General features: G+C 36.0%; 1 protein-coding gene across 4 annotated transcripts in view; it reads left to right on the top strand.

Annotated features, from left to right (window-relative positions):
- Positions 1–25198, top strand: part of ABCB5 (ATP binding cassette subfamily B member 5) — a 144023-nt gene that overhangs the window by 16716 nt on the left and 102109 nt on the right. For 3 of the 4 annotated variants that reach the window (XR_014067562.1, XR_014067563.1, XM_081536770.1), the window contains exons 2-7: positions 8493–8547; positions 8879–9029; positions 11639–11693; positions 20297–20488; positions 20574–20745; positions 24852–24976. Coding sequence is in view for 2 of the 4 variants with exons in the window: in XM_081536770.1 (XP_081392896.1) it covers positions 8912–9029; positions 11639–11693; positions 20297–20488; positions 20574–20745; positions 24852–24976 (662 nt within the window). In the remaining 2 variants the exon portion in view is untranslated. Of the gene's footprint in view, positions 1–6320; positions 6374–8492; positions 8548–8878; positions 9030–11638; positions 11694–20296; positions 20489–20573; positions 20746–24851; positions 24977–25198 lie in introns of those variants that run through there. The other variant, XM_081536769.1, reaches the window with a different exon arrangement.

Here is a 25198-nt window from a genome sequence, read left to right on the forward strand (position 1 = left end):
GCCCCCTAGTCATGTAGCACACCTCAGTATTCTAGATAGGGCCAGAAAGAAATGGGTATCTTTAGTGGCTTCCTGTATAGCTGAGAAAGTTAAACTATTTCTCTTACTCTCTTCAATCCATTTAGTCTCAGATTTTTACTGCAATAGTGAGCTGAAACTTGTCTGCTGGGCCATCCCAGACATCTCCAAAGGCACTCTTGTCTGTGAATGATTGTCTAAATCAGTGGTTTGGGGGTGGGAGATGGTAGAAAGCTCCTGTTTCACCATTTTGACCTCTCCCTTCACTTCTTTATTTTTTTTAAAATCCTGATGTTACACTGACATTTTGTGGGAATTGATATGGCTTGTTTGTCCTAAGCTGACAAAATGAAGCAAGTAGTTACATACTTCAGAAAAGGAAGAGAGATATAGAGTTGTAGACACTGTACTTAGTGCTATAGTAAGGATTAAATGGCTTGCCCAGTTATATGCACGGGGAATGCAGAATTTGAGTCTAGGCAGTTTGACTCTAGAAATGTACTTTCTAATATGATAGACACTAGCCATGTGTGGTTTTTAAAATTTAAATTAGTTAAATTACATAAAACCAGAAATTTAGTTCCCTCAGTAGCCACATTGTGGTGATGGTGATTTGGTCGCTAAGTAGTGTCCACCTCTTGGGACCCCAGGGACTGTAGACTGCCAAGCTCCTCTGTTCATGGGATTCTCCAGGCAAGAATACTGGAGTGGGTTGCCATTTCCTTCTCCAGGGGATCTTCCCAACCCAGGTATTGAACCAGGCTCTCCTGCATTGCAGGCAGATTCTTTACCAACTGAGCTATGAGGGATACCCCTAATAGCCACATTACAAGTGTTCAAATAGCTACACATGCCTAGTGACTACATCTTGGACGATGCAGAGAATATCTCCATTTTTGCAGAAACTTCCATTGGATAACATTGCACTGGAAGCAAAACTATTGACTTCTCTACTACACCACTTCACCTGTACTTGTATATAACATTGTCAGATTATTAAAGCAAGTTTATCCTCAAATTGAAATGGCACTCCACTCCAGTATTCTTGCCTGGAGAATCCCATGGACAAAGGAGCCTGGTGGGCTACAGTCCACAGGGTCGCATAGAGTCGGATATGACTGAAGCGACTTCACACGCATGCATGCATCCTCAAATTTTTAATTATTCATTCTGTGCAGATGACTAGCACAAGTATATATCTAGCTTAACAGTTTTCCTAATTATCAGTGCCACATTTCCATCGCTATGGAAGACATGTTCACTTGGACACACTAATATTAACCAAACTTTCATTTTTAATCTGAATGTAACTTTTTCCCTTACCAGCTTTCTCTTCTGACTTCCGTATTACCATCTTTCCTACTCTTTTATTCCCAGTTTCTGAAGTTTAGTTATTGAACTTGTTCTGATTCCTTCTTTCTTGTTCCCTGAATCTACATCTTGTCAATCTTCCCTTAAAAATATTTCTCAGAAATGACTTCTTACTGCTGTTAAACTAGATCATAATGGGTCAACCTGAATTTTATCTTTTCCCATGTCCTTACAATCAACATTTATCAGGGTAGTTGTATCAAATATCAATGGCCCTGTCACTCTCATTCTCAGAAAATTACAACAGTTACCCTAAAATTTGGTTCAGTGCATTCTACAATCTTATCTACCTTATCTCTTTCTTAATTTTTACGTGAACTGTTCATTCTAACCAGACTGGTCTCATTCCTCTATTGTGAGGTAATTCATCTTTGCATTCCTGAAATTATGTTCTTATTCCTCCTCCACACATCTCTACTTATTGACATATTAACCATCCTCCAAAGATTAACCTCAGGGCCCTTCTCATCTGTGTGGTGAAACAATTTAGGTCATAATGTTCTTCTTTGATGCTAGAGAAGTCACTCTATGTACTATTCATCATATAACTTCCTGTATTGCTGGGTATAATAGTCAGGATTCTCCAGAAAAAAACCTATTGGTTTTGTCTATGTCTATCTGCATCTATCTATCTATCTAGAGAGAGAGATTAGAAGGCGGAGCATTAAGTTTGTTTTTTTTTTTTATAAATTTATTTATTTTAGTTGGGGGCTAATTACTTTACAATATTGTAATAGTTTTTGCCATACATTGACATGAATCGGCCATGGGTTTACATGTGTTCCCCTTCCTGGACCCCCCACCCACCTCCCTCCCCATCCCATCCCTCTGGGTCATCCCATTGCCCTGGCCCTGAGCCCTTGTCTCATGCATCGAACATGGAATGGTGTTCTGTTTCACATATGATAATATACATGTTTCAATGCTATTGTCCCAGAACGTCCCACCCTCACCTTCTCCCTCAGAGTCCATAAAATTGTTCTATGCATCTGTGTCTCTTATTCTGTTTTAAAAATTGGCTCACATGAGTGTGGTGGCTGGCAAGCCCAAAATCTTCAGGAAAGGATAAAGGTTAGAAAGTCTAGCAAGAATTTGATGTCTTGAGCCTGAAGACAGTCTAGAAGCAGAATTATTTCCTTTTTAGAGAAAAAGAGAAAACTACAAACAAATATCCCTTATGAATATTTGTGTAAAATTCCTCAACAAAATACAGTAAGTTCCCTGTATATGAACCTAAAGTTCTGAACTTTCAAAGATGGGAACATGCATTCACATGTCCAATTACATAAGTTAGTTTGCGTGTCTGATGTACATCGTGATGTTCATGTATCCTCTACAAGTGTTTGTGCTTTTGTGTACTTTACTGTACAGTACTGTATAGACTATGGTAGTACAGAATCTTTATTTCAAGCCCAGGGTGTCCAGAAACAAGGGTAAAGGCAGTGGTGATGTAGCTGATACTGCTAAGAAACACCATCTGTTCCACAGTACTACTATACTTTTCAGAGTACTGTACTATAAGACTAAAAATGTTTTCTTTACTTTTTGTGCTTGGTTTTTTGTGTATTATTTGTGTGAAAAGTATTATAACCTATTACAGTACAGTAGTACTATATAGCAGATTGTGTTAGTTTAGGTATCTAGGCTAATTTTGTTGGACTTAACAACAAATTGGACTTTCAAACACGCTCTTGAAATGGAACTCGTTCATATGTAGGGGACTTACCGTACTAGCAACCAAATTCAACAGCTTATTAAAGTGATTTTACATCTTGAAAAAGTGAGATTTATTGCCAAATTGCAAGGGTATGTGAACTTTCAAAAAGCAATCAATTTAATGTGTGCGTGCGTGCTTGCTAAGTCGCTTCAGTTACATCCAACTCTTTGCCACCCTATAGACTGTAGTCTGCCGGGCTCCTCTGTCCATGATTTTTCTAGGCAAGAATACTGGAGTGGGTTGTCATGCCATCCTCCAGGGGATCTTTCCAACCCAGGGATGGAACCTGCATCTCATATCTCTTCTGCACTGGAAGGCAGGTTCTTTACCACCAGCACCCCTTGGAAAGCCCCAGCCAATTTAATACACCTCATTAATAGAATGAAGAAAAATTTGTGTTTATCTCAGTTGATACAGGAAAAGTATATGACAAAATTCAATAACATTTAGTGATAATAACACTCTACAAACTAAGAATAAAAGGAGACTTCTTCAATATGATAAAGACCATCTATTAAAAAACATACAGCTAACATCATACCCAATGGGAAAAGACTGAAAACTTTCCCATTAAGATCAGGAGTAATTCTAGGATGCCTACTCTCACCACTTCTGTTCAACACAGTTCCAGCCAGCACACTTGGGCAAATAAAGGAAACATAAAGCATCCAAATTAGAAAAAGAACTCTGTTCACAGACAAGATCTTTTATATAGTGAATCCGAATATCACTCTCTGTCACTCACACACACACACAATTGTCATAGCTAATACATGTGTTCATCAACATGCAAAAATCAGTTGCTTCTTACTATTCACAGTAGCCAAGATATGCAAACAACTTAAGTGTTCAGCCACCAGTAGATAAATATATAGTATAGTATCAGTCAATGAAAATTTGTTGTGCAAATGTGCCATTGACATTAGAAGACATTTATTTTACTTATTACAATTACTAATTCAGCTAATAAGATTATATGGGACTAAACAATAGAAAACTGGGTATATAGGCACTACACATCTTTAAAAAGAGTGTTTATTTGGCTCAATGAATTTTCTTTGCTCACTGTGTTTCCCAGGTACACTATGACGAGAACATAGTGTGCTTTACTTGGAAATTCACCCTTGCTGTAATCAGATATTAAGGTGTGGTCAGAAAACAGGCTTTAGCGAAGCACAGTTCTGAAAGCACAGTTGGTTTTTTTGTTGTTGTTGAAGAGGAGAAATCACCCATGAGTTTGGTGTAAATTAGCAGATAATGCACTTACCAAGGTGAGCCGAAATTGTTTTGGTTTCTTTTCATGAATTTATGAGTTTTATTATATAATTGTTAATTTCTATGAAATGCAATGATTGATAGAGTCTATTTAATTACTTACACATATGCTAGATAACTGGAGATGGTATAACGTCAGTATAGCAATTATGAAGCTTTCTTGTATGAAGTTATGAACATTGGTTTCCAAAACAGGAAGAATATGCCAGTGTATTTGTTTCATGCCTTCCTTCTCAAGGTCTCCCCTGGTGGCCCAAATAGTGAAGAATCTGCCTACGATGCGGGAGACCTGGGTTCGATCCCTGGGTTGGAAAGATTCCCTGGAGGAGGGCATGGCAACCCACTCCAGTATTCTTGCCTGGAGAATCCCCATGGACAGAGCCATTTCTGACCATTAGAATCATTTCTTCGTGGAGAAACTTACTGTTTGAGAGTGTATTTTACAGGTTTTTAAAGATGCTTAGGTAGTACAGTCCATGGGTCTCGAAGAGTCAGACACAACTGAGCAACTAATACTTTCAGGTATTGTTTCATTGATCACTAATTCCACTCTAGAGTTTAAGTCCATATATGTTATAATCATCTCAATATAGAAATTACCCCATGGACTATACAGTCCATGGAATTTTCCAGGCCAGAATACTGGAGTGGGTAGCCTTTCCCTTCTCCAGGGGATCTTCCTGACCCAGGGATTATACCCAGGGAGAACCCGGGTCTCCCACATTGCAGGTGGATTCTTTACCAGCTGAGCCACAAAGGAAGCCCAAGAATACTAGAGTGGGCAGCATATCCCTTCTTCAGCGGATCTTCCCAACCCGAGAATCGAACTGGGGTCTCCTGCATTGCGGGCGGATTCTTTACCAACTGAGCTATCAGGGAAGCCCAGAGATATTACATGGCCTAACAAATCAGATTGAGTCAAATACATCTGTGTATTTGCAAATAAATGATAATTTATGTTGATAATTGCAATCCTGAGTCTAGCTAAGATCCTAACTGGGCTTCCTTGGTGGCTCAGATGGTAAAGAATCTTCGTGCAATGCAGGAGACCAGGGTTCAGTTCCTGTGTCAGAAAGATCCCCTGGAGAAGGAAATGGTGATCCATTCAAGTATTCTTGCCTGGAGAATCCCATGGACAGAGAAGCCTGGTGGGGCTACAGTTCATGGGGTCACAAGAGTTGGACACAACTTAGCGACTAAATGACCACCTAAGATCCTAAAATATCATCTAAAGGAAGAATACACTATATTTAACATAACGAGGGTTTTTTAATTTTAATTTTTTTAGAGCTATTAATTCATATATAGTAGAAGCTCTAACTTCCTCATATTTAGTAAACTAGAGAACTCTCTCCCTCAAACTGCTGGCTAACAGAAACTATTGCATCAGTTTTTGTTTTTTTTTTAACAGAGAAAACTAGATAATTTAAAGGTTTTCATCAGTAACAATAAAATCAGTGTCAGAGGAATAAAACCCAATATCCTGGGAAAACATGCATTGTTCATGAAATCTGGCTTTTCTCCTTTTTATTCTATTTCTAGAATTTTACTAGCTCCAAATCTAAGCCCAAAATGAAGCAAAGAAGTTATAAATTCATGTTAAATTCTGAATAGGTGAGCTAGGTAGCCAGAAACTTCATTTGGTGTGTCAGGGTTGGGGGGGCATGGTGAAACTCAGCAGCATGCTTTTCCAGAAGCCCTTAGGGATGTTAAGAGTGCTTCCTATCAATTAAGTGCCAAAAGTTCACATTGTCATGAAAGTGAAGTCACTCAGCCATATCCGACTCTTTGTAGCCCCATGGACTGTAGCCCACCAGGCTCATCCATCTGTGGAATTTTCTAGGCAAGAGTACAGGAGTGGGTTGCCATTTCCTTCTCCAAACATTGTCATGATATACTTGTTGATATTTTATTTCAGAAGAATTAAGTTGTAAATAAGATGGCAAATTCTGAACAAGCTGAAGAAATGCAAAAAAATTATCAGAAAAATGGGTACGTTTTGCCTAAATTCTACAAAACATGTTCTGCCACTTCAATTATATCTTATCCTTTTCTCAACTGTAGCAAAATGTCAATAATATTTTTCAAAAATAACAGTGCTGTTTGCATTTTGCTGGAATTAAAAATAGTCAGTGGTATAACTGGATTAATAGTAAATTTAGGAAGTGTAACTGCTCCAGGATTTGATTTCGTATTTACTTCAGATATTCTTCCAAATTTCTTATCTCTTACCAACATGTAGAGGGAAAATACTTAAATATTTTTAATTCTTTGTGAATCCTTCATTCCATGTGGTACAGTTAATAAAAGAAAATATTGGATTCTAATTATTTTTTCAATAAATTGGTGTCTATATGTGTATTTGTATGTGTGTTGTAAAATTTTCCTACACCTGTAATTCATTAACTTAGAGATGTAAAATGGAAATGATTTTAAATATTTTATTTCTATTTTTACCATAATAATTGTGTTACATTTCAATGTATCAACTATAAAACTGTAGAGGCCTGCTTTAGATCACTAGTTATATATTCCTGAAACAAAATTTATCAAAAGAAGATAGGGCTCACTAGATCTAGAGATTTGAAAGTCCACATTTGAGCTGGGAGAAGGACTTGTAGGGCTTTATAATCTTGAAGCAATAATTTTTGTCATCTATGAATTATCTCAGAGCAAACTGGCCCAATATGTTAGTAAATTATTAACTTCAGGTAGAATAAATTTAAGTGACTTATCACTTATCAAAGCTGAAAGAACAATATGTTATGAAGCTGAAGAGAAGAGTCAGGAGTTCATCCTTCTGTGACATCTTTTTTAGGAAATTTAATCTGATCCCCTCCACCCTTCTTTTAATGTTTCAGAGTCTTATCTTGTGTGTGTATGAGTGTGTGTGTGTGTGTGTGTGTGTATGTGTGTGTGTATTTAATGACAGGTTACAGATTCCCTGAAATCAGTGGACAAAAATTTACATTCTTCGTCTGGAACTCCTTGAAAGTGAGCTAAGAAATGAAATTTTCAATGGATACAAATTTCTCAGTACACTTGTTTAATGTGTACTTTATAGAACTTCTTTCATTTAAAGCATACAGTTTCTCTTGAGCAATTTGTTACAAAGGGTTAAAAATTCTAATTCACCACCTCATACACATTAGGATGGCTCCTATCTAAAAATAGTAATAATAAAATAAGACAGAAAGTAAGAAGTGCTGTTGAGGATATAGAGAAATTGGAATACTTGTACATGGCTGATGGGAATGTGAAACGATGGAGGCAACAGTATGGTGATTCCTCAAAAAATTAAAAGAATTACCACATGATCCAGAAATTCTACTCTTGGTTGGATACCCAAAAGAATTGAAAGCAAGGACTTGGAGAGATATTTTTATACCTATATTCATAGCAGTGTTGCTCACAATAGCCAAAAAGTAGAAGCAACCCAAGTGTTCATTGCCGGTAAATGGATGAACAGAATGTGAGATAATACTTGCAATGGAATGGTAGGTATTCAGACTTAAAAAGGAGGAAAATTCTGACAAGTACTACAACATGGGTTAACCTTGAAGACATTTTGTTAAGTGAGATAAACCCTTCAGAAAACAATAAAATACTGTATTAATCCACCAAAATGAAGTTCTTAAAGTAGTCAGATTCCTAGAAAAAGAAAGTACAATGGTGATTGGCAATGGCTCTGGGGGAGGAGTTATTTATTGGGTACTGAGTTTCTTTTGGCCAAGATGAGAGTTCTATGAGTGGTTGATGGTGATGGTAGCACAGCAGTGTGATTGTACTTCATACCACTATATTCTTAAAAATAGGTGAGATGGTAAGTCCAATGTTATGTGTATTTTATCACTATAAAAAAAATTCTACTTCAGATGTGTGTCTTTCAGTTGTTACCTAACTAACTAGAGACAACCAGTGATAAATTACTTTCCTAGTGATTATACTAAAAACCTTTGTACTGTATATCATCGTTTGGTTTTAAAATTTCAGTGTTGATATAAACTTGTTACCAAGGGTAAAATTTGATACTTCGACACAGTTTTAATTAGAAAATTCTACAAATTATATTCACATTGTAATCTTTCCATTTTAAACATTTGTTTTCCAGAAAACTGCAAGAACTGCCTAAAGTAAGAAAGCAAGTTGTTGGACCTATTGAAATAGTAAGTAATATTAGTTAGGAAGTGTGTCTATGTATCAGAAAATTTTAGGGAATTGTCAGGAGTATATAGAATAATTGTGTTTGTCTCATACAAACATAGTTTATTTTTGTGTTTGAGGGGATTTTAAGAAAATAATTTACCAAACTATTATTTCCAACAGGAAAAATATATGTAAGTAACCCATAAATGCTGTAATAAGAGATAAAAAAAATAACACAATACTTGTGCAAAGATCCAGTTTTGCCAAAAATAATGGCAAAAGCTAAAGGTTGGTTTTTGGTGTTTGTTTTTTAACAGTATCATACTACCATGTTTTATTTGTTTTCCTCAGTTTCGCTTTGCTGATGGACTGGATATCACACTCATGATCCTAGGATTACTAGCATCACTAGTAAATGGGGCCTGTCTTCCTGTAATGTCACTGATATTAGGAGAAATGAGTGATAACCTTATAAGTGGATGTCTAGTCAAAACCAACACAAGTGAGTACAATATTTACTTTTCTATGTTGCTCCCTAGCAACACTCAAAAGTATTAAGGAAAACAGACATTAAACTCATAATACAGATTATTCTCTTGTCAAACTATGTAATATTTATTCTCCTGTGTTGCCAGGGACTGAAGAACCAAAATCCATATTTGTCAGCTTTCTTTAAAGAAACAAAACCAATAGTGTGTGTGTGTGTGTGTGTGTGTGTGTGTTTATGTAAAGAGAAAGAGAGACATTTATTTAAAAAAAAAATAGCTCATATGATTAGAGGAGGTCATAAGTCCAAAATCTGTAAGGTAAGTTGGCAGACTGCAGACCCTCTGTTCCCTATTTGACTTTAAATACTAATTTATACCATCTTATTTTCCATCCAAAGTTTAATTTTTTAAATGCCACAGTTTTGTTCAAGTGGGATAAATTCACAGTTTACATCTCTATTTCCTTCCATGTGATCATATCCTGTCTATACAGTTATTAATTTTTTTGATATTTTAATGATTGTATCTAAAGATGTCATTTCACTTGGTAAACAAATGGAGCTGCCAGTTCATTGAACATACGTTTGTTGATTGCCAGTTATGTCTGTCTGTCTCTTTCTCTGAATGAGTGAGTGAAGAGAGGGAAGGAAGGAGGGGAAAAAAGGGAAGGAGTAAGGACAAACTTAGCAACTTAAGGCAATCTCTTTGCCAGTACTCCTTCAGTTGCATGCATATGTGCTAAACTGCTTCAGTCTTAGATCTACCCTGTAAATGATTACTTTGTTAACTTTAGGTAGGGTAGTCATGCGTGGAAGTGAAAGTCACTCAGGCCTGTCTGACTCTTTGAGAACCCATGGAGTATACAGTCCATGGAATTCTCCAGGCCAGAATACTGGAGTGGGTAACCATTCCCTTCTCCAGGGGATCTTCCCAACTCAGGGATTGAACTTGTAGTCATGAGTATCTGACTGATATTGCTGAATTTTAATTTTGTTTTTGTTTGAGCCTTCTCCATGTTTCTCAGGTCTTAATTGTGTGTTTTTTCAAATGTAATGAACACATAAAGAGGTTGAGAAATATTTAGATAAATACATGGGTTTTATTTGTATAGGGATTCCCAGGTGGCTCAGCAGTGAAAAATCCACCTGCCAATTTAGGAGATACAGGAGATGCACGTTCAATTCCTGGGTCAGAAAGATCCCCTGGAGGAGGAAATGGCAACCACTCCAGTATTCTTGCCTGGAAAATCCCATTGACAGAGGAGCCTGGTGGGCTACAGTCCGTGGAGTCACAAAGAGTTGGACATGACTGAGTGACTAAGCACATATCCTATTGTTGGTATAACATATTATTAAAAAGAAGTGGAAATATTAAGGAGTGTATCTTCAGCCTTCTAACATTGGTTTTCTGAAGGATAACACAGGAGGATTTTTTGCTCCTGCAATTGAAGATATAAATAATAACTATCATTGATCAGAGGCCCATTTTTATGCCAGCACTGAACTTTTGCACATTTTACCTCTATTAATATAATCTCCAAAATGAAATTATGCCATTTTTATGTGACTCTAGGTACAATTTTTAGAAACAATATGTATTCTCTTTGTTTGAATAGTTAAATTTCCTTCAAACTTTCTACTGAGGTTTAATATTTCTATGTCAACTTTGATATTTGTGATAAGCTGATTTAAAAATGTTTCCTATCAGTTCCAAAAATGGAATAAAGGAAAAATGCACATAAAGATCATATACATCATCATATAGGATGTTATTGTGTTTATGTAAGAAATGAAGAGCATGATGTCTGTCAATTTATTACAAACGTTTATTATGATCAGAGAAGGAAATGGCAACCCACTCCAGTATTCTTGCCTGGAGAATACCATGGACAGAGGAGTCTGGTGGGCTACAGTCCATGGGGTTGCAAAGAGTCGGATAGGACTGAGAGGCTAACACACACAAACACACATTATGGCCATTTAAGAAAGAATATTGTGATAGTTGATATTGACCTCTGTATTGTGCTGTTGGTGAAATTACAACCTTGGTATACTAATTAAGGTATGATGTAGGTTTCTTTAGAATATATATAGAAATTTTACATGGAAACAAGTAAACCAAGGATTATTTAAATACTATTTTATGATGTTGCCATTCTTGTTGTACCCAACAAATTTCAGTGAGCTTCTTTTAAATTTTTCCCATGACTACTACAACTTTCATTTGTATTCTTGCTTTTCCTGGACTTTCTAAATTATTTCCTGGGGTATTTCAAACTGAATTCTAAATGCATAATCTCAACAAAAAAGGAAATTCTGTTACTATTACTTACATGCCTGTTACCCAAAATCAGAGGTGTCCCAAAAAGTTCTTTCCAGGTATGAGCTACATGCTTAATGTTTCCTTGTAATTTTTCATGTTGCATGTGTACTTCTTATGACCAGAGATAATAATTTCAAATTTTAGGTTGAAGAATAGAAAATAAAGATGATCATTAGCTATTGTGTTAAGTCTATTTTCTTGAGAGGGCATTATGTTTTGTTTGGAGGACTATGTATAAAACATATCATGGCCAATTATAAATTGATTAATATCCTTTATAATTTAAAAAACTTTTTTACAGCAAATTATCGGAACTGTACTCAGTCTCAAGAGAAGGTGAATGAAGATATGATTGTGTGAGTACAAATGAAATGTTAATATCATATTCATTTCATGCTGCTTTATATGGAAAAAACTGAAATGTCTATCTGATGATTAATATTACATATAAATAAGTAAAGTAAACATGTCCTCTTCTTTCATTAGATATATAAAACATATTTACACATTATTTTTTCTCCTACTTGAAAGATGTATAGCTTCATATGCTTTCAGTTTTGACAAAATTGTCATAATAGAAATGTTGTTTTGGGATCTGATTTTTATATCAGCTTTGTTTCCTGAAATTGAAGGTACATATCCTAGAGGTTAAATGACTAATTTCTCCTTTTCTTCAAGTTATTTTTCTTACAAAACTTACAGAAAAAGTGACACCTTAGTCAACTTTAAAAGCCAAAAATATGTGTGCAACACATAGTTAAGTAAAAAAAAAAAAAAAGAATAGTAAAGTTTTATTCAGATGAATTTCGGAAACGAACTATTCAGACTATTATCAGTTCAGTTCAGATCTGTCACTCAGTCGTGTCTGACTCTGCGACTCCATGAACCACAGCAGGCAAGGCCTCCCTGACCATCACCAACTCCTGGAGTTTACCCAAACTCATGTCCATCGAGTCGGTGATGCCATCTAACCATCTCATCCTCTGTTGTCCCCTTCTCCTCTTGCCCTCAATCTTTCCCAGCATCAGGGTCTTTTCAAATGAGTCAGTTCTTCATATTAGGTGGCCAAATTATTGGAGTTTCAGCTTCAACATCAGTCCTTCCAATGAACACTCAGGACTGATTTCCTTTAGGGTGGACTGGTTGGATCTCCTTGCAGTCCAAGGGACTCTCAAGAGTCTTCTCCAACACCACAGTTCAAAAGCATCAATTCTTCAGTGCTCAGCTTTCTTTATAGTCCAAATCTCATATCCATACATGACTACTGGAAAAACCATCGCCTTGACTAGATGGACCTTTGTTGGCAAAGTAATGTCTCTTCTTTTTAATATGCTATCTAGGTTGGTCATAACTTTCCTTCCAAGGAGTAAGCATCTTTTAATTTCATGGATGCAAGCACCATCTGCAGTGATTTTGGAGCCCAAAAAAATAAAGTCAGCCACTGTTTCCCCATCTATTTGCCATGAAGTGATGGGACCAGATGCCATGATCTTAGTTTTCTGAATGTTGAGCTTTAAGACAATTTTTTCACTCTCCTCTTTTGCTTTCATCAAGAGGCTCTTTAGTTCTTCTTCACTTTCTGCCATAAGGGTGATGTCATCTGCATATCTGAGGTTATTGATATTTCTCCCGGCAATCTTAATTCCAGCTTGTGCTTCATCCAGTCCAGCATTTCTCATGATGTACTCTGAGTATAAATTAAATAAGCAGGGTGACAATATACAGCCTTGACGTACTCCTTTCCCAATTTAGAACCAGTCTGTTGTTCCATGTGCAGTTCTAACTGTTGCTTCCTGACTTGCATACAGGTTTCTCAAGAGGCAGGCCAGGTGATCTGGTATTCCGTCTCTTTCAGAATTTACCACAGTTTATTGTGATCCACACAGTCAAAGCCGTTGGCATAGTCAATAAAGCAGAAATAGATGTTTTTCTGGAACTCTCTTGCTTTTTCGATGATCCAGCGGATGTTGGCAATTTGATTTCTGGTTCCTCTGCCTTTTCTAAAACCAGCTTGAACATCTGGAATTTCACGGTTCACGTATTGCTGAAGCCTGGCTTGAAGAATTTTGAGCATTACTTTACTAGTGTGTGCAATGAGTGCAATTGTGCAGTAGTTTGAGTTTTCTTTGGCATTGCCTTTCTTATGGATTGGAATGGAAACTGAACTTTTCCAGTCCTGTGGCCACTGCTGAGTTTTCCAAATTTGCTGGCATATTGAGTGCAGCAGTTTCACAGCATCATCTTTCAGGATTTGAAATAGCTCAACTGGAATTCCATCACCTCCACTAGCTTTGTTCGTAGTGATGCTTCCTAAGGCCCACTTGACTTCACATTCCAGGATGTCTGGCTCTAGGTGAATGATCACACCATCATGATTATCTGGGTCATGGAGATCTTTTTTGTACAGTTCTTCTGTGTATTCTTGCCATCTCTTCTTAATATCTTCTGCTTCTGTTAGGTCCACACCATTTCTGCCCTTTATTGAGCCTATCTTTGCATGAAAATTTCCCTTGGTATCTCTAATTTTCTTGAAGAAATCTCTAGACTCTGACTATTATAGTAAAATTGTATTCAGACTAAAAATTATAAATTCTGAAATAGATAATTTATAAGGACATTTTGTTTTTGTAGGCTTGTGTCTTAAGCAATATGCTTTCCTCTGTCACATGTGTTGAGTTTGTTAGAGAAATGAAACCTTACTGGGTATATTCACTGGATTTCAGTAATGTCTCACTAAAACTATCTGTCTTATCAGACCTAAAGTGAAAGTATTAATCGCTCAGTCGTGTTGGACTTTTGCAACCCCTGACTGTAGCTTACCAGGCTCTTTTGTCCACAGGATTCTCCACACAAGAATATGGAGTGTGTTGCCATTCCCTTCTCCAGGGGATCTTCCTGACCCTGAGATCTAGCCTGGGTCTCCTACATTGCAGGCAGATTCTTTACCATCTGAGCTACCATGGAAGCCCTTATCAGACCTAAGGGATCTCTTATTCTTTTCCCCTAGAAGTAAAGCCTCCATGTTACACAACCCTAAGACATTGCAATGGCACTGTCTAGGCCATAATTCTTGATCTTCCACACTGTTAGCCACAGCTTCATGTGACTTTGGCTTCATAATCTTCAATTAATTAAAATTAAATAAAATTTAAAAATCAGTTTCTCAGCCTCAGTCACATGCCAAGTGCTCACAAGCCATTCATGTAAGGCTGGCTGCCATATTGTACAGCATCAATATGGAACATTTCCTTCATCAGAGAACATTCAGTTGGGCTGTTCTGTTCTGCAACTAAATGTAAATAGTACTGCCTCAAGTTTTGCTTTGCTGCAGTCTCAGCTTTCTTTGAGGGAAAGTTTCCAGTTTTTTTTTAGCAATTTTTTCATAAAATTTATTTGTATTGGATCTTTTGAAAATTCCTAGTTTGGATCCAGGAACTTCCTTTTACTGAATACTAGTCTTACAGTATTAGAACAGGGCTCTGATGTTACAATCATGAAGTATGAGTTTCTTACAAAAAAAGTTTGGAACCTTTAAAATTAGGGGCATCTATTTAGAAAACAGATAATAAAAGGGCTAGAGTAAGATATGTCTATGTACAACTATTAAGAGATTACAAAATTTATGAGGAAATATTCCTAACATTTATAATATAGAATTTGTTATGCTATTGTTTCTCAAACCAGTGTATTGTTTTGGAAATATTTGAGGTATATAATGAATAATGGTTCCACAGTCAAATTGGTTTAGAAAACACTGTATATGACAGCCTTGTTGGACACTTCGGACAGATAAGCATAGTTAAGGCTCAGTTTAACCCAAGTTTTCCAAACCTCTTTAACTATGGAAACTAAACATCCTGCTGAGCTAATGTTTTGATGAACAGCTATCTGGGAAACAGTTTTTCATAGAACTCTTTTGGTAGGGATAAGGTTGTACCTCTTACCTCTGTATTAATCAGGAACTGAAGAATTTTATTCTACCTCAGTCATTTTACAAAGACAATCATTCATTGCTTTATGTAATTTTAATATTTTAATGTTGTCTGTGCCTTTGTCTTACTAATTAGGCAATTATTCTGAAAATAAGATTTCTCCTTTGCAATCAGTTCCCATTTCCACTCCTAGACTCAAGCAAATACTTCTTTGCTATCTTTAAAGATTTGCAGAATTTAGACATTTCATGTGCTTAGAGACATACAGTCTATAGGATTTCGCACCTAACTTCTTTTATTAAATGTAATGTTTTTGAGGTTTATCCATATTATAATGTGTATTAGTAGTTTATTTCTTTTCATTGCTTAGTAGTAATCCACTGCAAGGATATATCACATTTTGTTTGTCTGTTCACCAGATGATGGACCTTAGGACTGGTTCCAATTTCTTTTTTTTTTTTGCAATTTAAAAATAATGTTTCTATGAACATTGATATGTAAGTTTCTGTGTGGACATATGTTTTTATTTCTCTTGGGTAGATACCTAGGAGTGGAATTGCTGGGTCATGGTAAGTTTACGTTTAACTTTTTAAGAAACTGCCTAACTGTTTTCCAAAGTGGATACACTATTTTACTTTCCCACCAACAATGTGTGTTTCAGTTTCTCCACATCTTCACCAACACTTGTTATTGTCTCTTTTATTATAGCTATTTTGTAGGTATGAAGTGGTATGGTATTGTGACTTTAATTTGCATTTCCCTAGTGACTAATAATGAGCATTTTTTTTCATTTACTTTTTAAGCATTCATGTATTTCTTTGGTAAAATGCATATTCAAATATTTTGCTATGTTGTTGTGTTTGTCTTAAATATTGAATTGTAAGAGTTCTTTATAAATTCTAGATATGAGTTCTTTGTCAGATACATGACTGTCATATATTTTCTCCTAGTGTGTGGCTCATCTTCTCATTTTCTTAAAGATTCCTTTTGAAGCAGAAAAGTTTTAAATTTTGATTAAGTACAGTTTATCAAGTTTTTTGTTTATGAATTTCCCTTTTGGATCTAAGAATTCTTTGCATAGGATCATGAAAATTCTCTTCTATATTTTCCTCTAGAAATTTCAACATTTTAGCTCATCCTTAGGTTTTTGATCATTTTGAGTTTATTTTTGTGACTGTTGTGAGGTAAGGGTCTAACTTCTTTTTGCATGTGGCTATTCATTTGTCCCAAGACTGTTTCTTAAAAAAACTATTTTTCCACATTGAATTGCCTTGGCACTTTTGCTAAAAATCAAATGCCCACAAATGTAAGGGCTTCTGTTCTCTCATTTTTGTTGCATTTATCAATATGGTTATCCTTATACTACTGTCGGGCTTCCCTTGTGGCTCAGACAGTAAAGAATCCGCCTGCAGTGCAGATGTGGGCTCGATCCCTGGGTTGGGGAGATACCCTGGAGAAAGGCATGGCAACCCACTCCAGTATTCTTGCCTGGAGAATTCCATGGACAGAGGAGCCTGGTGGGCTGCAGTCCATGGGGTCACAAAGAGTTGGACACAACTGAGCAACTAAGTACAGCACATGCTGGTATCACACCACCTTGAATACTGTAGATTTAGAGTTTAAATAAATAAATTTTTAAAAATCAGGTAATGAAAATCCTCCAAATTTATTCTTCTCTTTGGACATCTCATCTCTACATATATTTCTACATCTATTTTGGGATTACCTTTCAAAATCTGCAAAATAGCCTGCTGAGATTTTTGACAGGGATTGATTGAATCTATAGATCAATCTGGTGAGCTCATCATCTTATCAACAGAGTCCTCCAACCCATTTATTCAGATCTTTAATTTCTCCCAACAATGATTTATAGTTTTCAGTGTACAAGTCTTCCATTTCTTCATTGCATTTGGTTTTCTTAACCCATTTTCCTCTTATGATATTGCAAACATTTCTCCCACAACATTATAAAAAGTTCAATAAGATTTCTATTAAACCTATAGCATTCTATGGTGTCCTTGAGCAGTCCCTTCTATTAGAAAACAGTCAATTCTCGTTATTGTAATAATTATCTTCTATTAAAGTCATCATGAACATTGAACTACCAATACTGAACCATTACTTCTAGGTTTCTGTGAACCTCCAGTCACAACATTTTCATTAATCAATTAATATTGAACTCATGGTCAACGGCACTGTAACTCATGTCTGAATGACACTTGCCTTTCACATGTATTTTCATGTGCCATAGGGCACTTCACAGCTTCCTGCACTTAAGAACAATAGACAGGACTTCAACTTGCTTCTTGAGAGTTTTTTTAAACAGTGAAATCCTCAACAAAAAACACAAAAATGAGAACATTTGCCACTACCTAGATCACAAAAATGACACTGAAGGACAGGGAAGCCTGGTGTGCAGCAGTGCATGGAGTTGCAAAGAGACACAACTTAGTGACTGAACAACAACAACAACAACAACAACAAAACAATGAGAGCTAAAACAAAAAAGCAGAATGTTGCCTTGTTCAGCCTCAGCTGGGAACATCTATCTATGTTGGGTGACTCAAAACTTTTGCCACTCTGCACATGTCCATAAATAACAATGAAAACAGCAATAACTGATTTTTGGGTTACAAGTAAATTTTATTGAACAGGCGTATTTGCCAACAGAGAATCTGGGAATAATGAGACTCAAATGTACATCTCTTTGTGCTTTTTTTGGTACTTTACTATCCTGGCTTTCCAATTACCTCACTGGCCACTTCTCAAGCTTTCTTTACTGGCTCTTTGTCTTCTTCTCAAACTCTACCATGTTTGGAGAGTACTTGAGCTCAGTCCTTGGTCTTATTCTCTTTTTTATTGATATCTACACTTTATTCTCTGTCTCTGTGGATGATCTCAGCCAGAACTTTAATTGCCACCTATCAGCTATTGACTCAAATTTTCATCTCGAGCGGATACCCCTCTCCAGCACTCCAGCTTCTCATTTTCAACTTGTTACTTGATATCCACTTTGATGTTTAATAGGCATGTCAGACTTATGTCTAAGTCAAAACACTTGATATCTCCTGCAAATCTGTTCCACTGTCAGCTGCCCACATCTGTAATTGGCACCCCATTCACTCAGTTGCTCAAGACAAAATCTAAGCAGTTATGCTTACTTTCTTCCCTTCCTGCTTTCCTCACATCCAATACATTGGCAATTCTTGTTTGTTATTGTATTTCCAAAATATAACTAGAATCTGTCTACCTCTTTGCAATCAGCTTCCACTGTCTACATCCAAGACTCCATCTTTCTTACTGTGACCATTGCAATTGCCTCCTATCTAAACTGTCTTTTTTTTTTTTTTCTTTTGTTGTTGTCTTCACCCATTCTCCTGAGAGGATCCAGAGTAATCTTTAAAAGTTGAATAGATAAGGACATTGTATGTTTAAACGGTCTTCGGTTCTCTTGGACTAAAACTTGTGTAGTGCACCATAGCTAAGAGCCCTATGGCATGCAAAATTCTCCAGCCTCATAATTTCATACCACTTTGGACTTCTTCTGTTCTGGGAATATGGTAAGCTCTTTCCTGCATCTGAATGTATTACTTGCCCTTCTCTGTTCCTGCAATGCTCTTCTTCTTGCTTTTTTATGGCTAGTTCCATTTCTTCTTTTGAATCCCAGCCATTATATCATTTCCTCAAAGGAAATTTTCTTAATCATTCTTTTTATCTTCACTAACTCTCCCGATTCACCTTTTTGTTAGTCGCTAAGTCCTGTCCAACTCTTTTGGGACTCCATGGACTGTAGTCTGCCAGGCTCCACTGTCCTTGGGATTTCCCAGGCAAGAATATTGGAGTGGGTTGCCATTTCCTTCTTCAGGGATCTTCCCGACCCAGGGATTAAACCTGCATCTCCTGATATATATATAATATTAGATATATGACTTGTAAATATCTTCTCCCATTCAGTAGGTTGTCTTTCTATTTTGTTGATAATTTCCTTTGTTGTGCAAAACTTTTTGGTTTGATGTCATCCCATTTGTTTATTTGAAAGGTTGTCTGATTCTAAGAACTGATCTATTTCTTCTAGGTTGTCCAACTTGTTGGCAAATAACTGTTCATTATATTCTCCTATAATCCTTTGTATTTCTTTGGTATCTGTTGTAATTTCTCCTCTTTTGTTTCTGATTTTATATAAGCCTGTTTTTTTCTTGGTAAGTCCAGCTAAAGGCCTTTCAATTTTATCTTTTCAAAGAACCAGCTTTTAGTTTCATTGATATTTTCTGTTGTTTTTAGTCTCTATTTCATATATTTCTGCTCTCCACTGTCTTCAGGCTTCATTTCTTTTTCTTTTTCTAGTTCCATGAGGTGTTAAGTTAGATTATTTATTTGAGATTTTTTTTATTTATAGGCCTGCTGTGAACTTCCCCTTAGTACTAAACTTGCTGTGTCCCATAGATATTTGCATGAAATGAATACATTTCTTATCTGGCCTCCCACTGTTAGATATTTAGAATGTTTATAATTTTATGTACTAATGCTACAATAAACATTCATCTAGATTAATCTTTGTACATATTTCCTCAGGGTAAATTATTTAAGTTGGATAATTTTGGATTTAATGATATATATATATATATATATTTAAAGCATTTTAAATATATATTTAAAGCATTTTATAAAATGCTTTTGACTACTATCGTTTCTTTACTCTCCCTTTTCCACATACAACTATAATAATTACATCAATTAGCACTTTCAAATGAAAGTATTAAAAATATGGGAAGAAACTGTAACTAACAAACATATTTTGAAATACTAATCTATGCTAATAATATAAGAGAGATATATTCTGAATGTCATACAAGGGTAACCTAGATTCCTATATCAGCATACTCAGTCTTTCTGATGATGGTTTATTTTTTATTATATGCTTTAGCACAAACTCTCTTAATCAAATATGACAAATTTCATTTTTTGGTAACAAAGGAAAAAAAGGTGTACTTCAGTTTCACTAAAATTTCCAATAATCTTGTTTTCAGGTTAACCTTGTATTATGTTGGAATAGGAGTTACTGCATTGGTTTTTGGCTACATACAGATTTCGTTTTGGGTTATGACTGCAGCACGACAGACCAAGAGAATTCGAAAACAGTTTTTTCATTCAGTTTTGGCTCAGGACATCAGCTGGTTTGACAGTTGTGACATCGGTGAACTTAATACTCGCATGACTGAGTAAGAGAATGGATGTGTAGTTTATCAACTTTGTTCTTATACATGATGTATAAATGACTTAATTTCATGTATTTTCTTATTTCAGTGACATCAGCAAAATCAATGATGGTATTGGAGACAAGATTGCTCTGTTGTTTCAAAACATGTCTACTTTTTCTGTTGGCCTGGCAATTGGTTTGGTGAAGGGCTGGAAACTCACACTGGTGACTCTGTCCACATCCCCTCTTATAATTGCTTCAGCAGCCATATTTTCTAGGGTAGGTAAGATGGCTAATGCAGTGTTGACTGAAAGCAAGAATGTGAAGATATTTTACTGAGATTGTATAAAAAGAAGGCAGTTCTATTTATTTATATGTCCCCAAATAAGAAAGAATATTATATGTCCCAAATACATTTGATTTTGTTCATGATTAACCACCTTTCTATCTTCAAGTGATTTGACTACAATGAAGTCTGGTTTTAATATCTTACTAACATCTAAAAATATCCCTTTCATTTAGAACCTAATGCAGTTTCGAATACTACCATGGATAAAGTTTTATGCCACTACACATTGAATGCTGGGAAAATCTTGTGTATTCTAAATTCCTAGATAAATGTGTTTCAATTAATTTCACTAGAACAGAATGGAGAAATCCTAAAACAGTAAACATTTAAGCTGTTATGTGACTCTTTTATGTCAACCATGCCAAATTTATATTTTATAAGGCTCTGAATTACCATTTAAAATGTCTGCTAAAAAAAAAAAGTCTGCTAATGTATATGTTTATATATTATATCAGTCTGTTTCAATTTTTTAAAACAAATTATGTATTTACACAAATTATATTTTATCACTGTTATAGTGTGAATATTATTCTCTTTACAAGATATTAATCTATTTACAGTCTGGTTTTGAAATCAATGCCTTTTGTGAAGGGCAAAATATATATATCCTTGCACCAATATATCCTTAATATCTCTCTCCATGTTAAGTCTTTGGCAATACTACCAATGTGTATACTCATTTCCTAGATTGGAGGCACAGTGTACTCTTGAAAGATGGAGTTTTGTTTTGTTTGGGGGTTTTTGAGTTGACGCTGTGAAAGTGCTGCACTCAATATGCTGGCAAATTTGGAAAACTCAGCAGTGGCCACAGGACTGGAAAAGGTCAGTTCTCATCCCAATCCCAAAGAAAGGCAATGCCAAAGAATGCTCAAACTACTGCACAATTGCACTCATCTCACACGCTAGTAAAGTAATGCTCAAAATTCTCCAAGCCAGGCTCCAGCAATACTTGAACAATGAAATTCCAGATGTTCAAGCTGGTTTTAGAAAAGGCAGAGGAAGCAGAAATCAAATTGCCAACATCCGCTGGATCATCGAAAAACCAAGAGAGTTCCAGAAAAACATCTATTTCTGCTTTATTGACTATGCCAAAGCCTTTGACTGTGTGGATCACCACAAACTGTGGAAAATTCTGAAAGAGATGGGAATACCAGACCACCTGACCTGCCTCTTGAGAATCCTGTATGCAGGTCAGGAAGCAACAGTTAGAACTGGACATGGAACAACAGACTGGTTCCAAATAGGAAAAGGAGTATGTCAAGGCTGTATATTGTCATCCTGCTTATTTAACCTATATGCAGAGTACATCATGAGAAACGCTGGGCTGGAAGAAGCACATGGTGGAATCAAGATTGCCGGGAGAAATATCAATAACCTCAGATATGCAGATGACATCACCCTTATGGCAGAAAGTGAAGAGGAACTAAAAAGCCTCTTGATGAAAGTGAGAGAGGGGAGTGAAAAAGTTGGCTTAAAGCTCAACATTCAGAAAACTAAGATCATGGCATCTGGTCCCATCACTTCATGGGAAATAGATGGGGAAGCAGTGGAAACAATGTCAGACTTTATTTTTTGAGTCTCACAAAATCACTTTTAATTTCAGCCATGAAATTAAAAGACGCTTACTCCTTGGAAAGAAAGTTATGGCCAACCTAGACAGTATATTAAAAAGCAGAGACATTACTTTGCCAACAAAGGTCCATCTATTCAAGGCTATGGTTTTTCCAGTGGTCATGTATGGATGTGAGAGTTAGACAGTGAAGAAAGCTAGGTGCCAAAGAATTGATGCTTTTGACCTGTGGTGTTGGAGAAGACTCTTGAGAGTCCCTTGGACTGCAAGGAGATCCAACCAGTCCATCCTAAAGGAGATCAGTCCTGGGTGTTCATTGGAAGGACTGATGTTGAAGCTGAAAGTCCAATACTTTGGCCACCTCATGAGAAGGGTTGATTCATTGGAAAAGACCCTGATGCTGAGAAGGATTGGGGGCAGGAGGAGAAGGGGACGACAGAGGATGAGATTGCTGGATGGCATCACCGACTCCTTGGACATGAGTTTGGGTAGACTCCGAGTGTTGGTGATGGACAGGGAGGCCTGGCGTGCTGCGATTCATGGGGTTGCAAAGAGTCGGACACGACTGAGTGACTGAAGTGAACTGAGTTTAAAATTTTTTCAAAGCTAATTGTTCTTTATGGAAGTCAAAACCATAAAATTCACTGAGTTTATTTGTTAGCTATATACAAATTCAACCAAACAGGAACTTTCAGCAATAAAAAATATTCTGTGATTAAAAATCCCTTCACAATAGATTTGGGTGTTTAGACAACAGATCTTTATTTAGTGAGTTCTAGTGTCTACCTTGTAACCCTTGTCAAAATCCTCATCCTCAGCTTACTAGAAATGAGGACCCCTCAGTAGGAAAATTACCCATGTTACTAAAATCAGAGCTTTGTCTTCCCAAGAAGTGAAGTGGACAATGAGTTTAAAAAGAACAGCAGTGGGGAAAACTAAGGTCTGCTCTTGTTATTAACTGGTTGCAATAGGAAGCAAAGTCAAAATTATCTAAACGACTGAAGAAGCCAGGCTGGATGGTTTCTAGCATCTTCTAATTCAATTTAATTCGACAAGTATTTATTGAATACTGGATATGTATTGGGTTGGCCAAAAAGTTTGTTTGGGTTTTTTGATAAGATGTTACAGAAAAGCCCAAATGAATTTTTTGGCCAACCCACTATAAGGTTTTTTGCTATGTGCAGCTTCCCCTTCAGTGATACATTATAGAAATAGCCATCTTTATTAAGTGAATTCAGTAAATAATGAGGATTACTCAGTTTATAATACCTTCTGCTTTACAAACATCTGAACATGTCTTATATAAAATTAGTTCCAATGATGTGGAGTGTATTTTGGAAGTGGATTGATTTGTTGTGTGAGCAAGCCACAGTTACAGACTCATAACCCTAAAGGACAATTTCCCTGCTTCCTTTCATTGAACTGTTATGCTAATTACTAAATTAAATCCTTCACTTATTAAAGGAATAGTAAGTGAGATGTATAATAGAGAAAAAGGCACCTGCTGATTAAAAATTTTGAGAAATCAAATAAACTTGACTAGTATCACCAAGAAATAGTCTCTCTCTCTCTCATTCCTCTTCTTGCTACAGCTCTCTAACTCGCCCTTGGGAAGTCTTTTTCTTTTTCTCTTTTTACATAGTAAGAAATCAAATCAAGTCAAATCAGGCACACTAATTTCCAAAATACACTTAAGAAGAACCATGTCCCTGATATCCTTCTCCAAATCAAATTTTTCCAAACTGTATTGAGATAGATACTCATTTTCTACGCTTTTAAAAATATAGAGAAAAAACAGTGAAGCTCCATTAGAAGGAAAAACAGAGATTTAGACTCTAGGTTATGTTAAGCTAAGCTTATTTACTGCTATGACATTCTAAAAAATCAGTATCTGTCATCATTGATTTCCTCATTTGCAAACTGACTGAGTTAGAATGTTATAAGCATCTTTTCAATAGTAAAATTTTGTCATTCTAGATTCTACCTGAATTAAAGTCTCTACGCATTGTATCTCAGGTTATTCTTTTTTTTTTTCTGATAATCAAGCACACTTTATTTTTTATTGGGGTATAATTTACAATATTGTGTTAGCTGAAGGTGTACAACAAAGTGAATCTGTTATACATATACATAAATCCATTCCTTTTTAGTGTCTCTTCCTATATAGGCCATTACAGAGTGTTGAGTCGAGTTCCCTGTGCTATACAGGAGATCCTTATTACTTATCTATTTTTTATATATATATATATATATAAGTTTGTATGTGTCAAATTCAATCTTCTAGTTTGTCCCCTTTACCCTTACCCAGGGTAGCCAGAAATGTATTTTTTACATCTGTAACTCTATTTCTGTTTTGTAGATAAGTTCATTTGTAGCCTTCTTTTAGATTCCACATGTAAGTGATAGCATATGGTATTTGTCTACCCTAAGTTATTCTTAGGTAACTGTGGTCTTTGTTTATTATAGATAGTTATTTCATTATCCAGTAAGGAATTAAATGCCTATTCCAAAGCTGGTGCTGTAGCAGAAGAAGTCTTGTCATCAATCCGAACAGTCATAGCCTTTGGGGCCCAGGAGAAAGAAATTCAAAGGTCTGTTTCTTTAATTATGATAATACACACTTGCTTTTATTTTCCCCCAAGGCTATTTCCACCAGGAGTCAGTGGTCCAGCTGCGATGGGAACACATCTCTGTCTGACATCACAGCTGCAACTTTTTTTTTGGTGGTTGTTTTTCTGTTTTGTTAAATAAGATCAATAACTTTATTACTTGTGTGAAATTGTTACACCCATATTATAGAAATTCAAGCCATT

The sequence above is a fragment of the Giraffa tippelskirchi genome, chromosome 10, assembly GCF_054371585.1.
Source record: "Giraffa tippelskirchi isolate mGirTip1 chromosome 10, T2T-mGirTip1v1.2.pri, whole genome shotgun sequence".
Classification (NCBI taxonomy): Eukaryota; Metazoa; Chordata; class Mammalia; order Artiodactyla; family Giraffidae; genus Giraffa; species Giraffa tippelskirchi.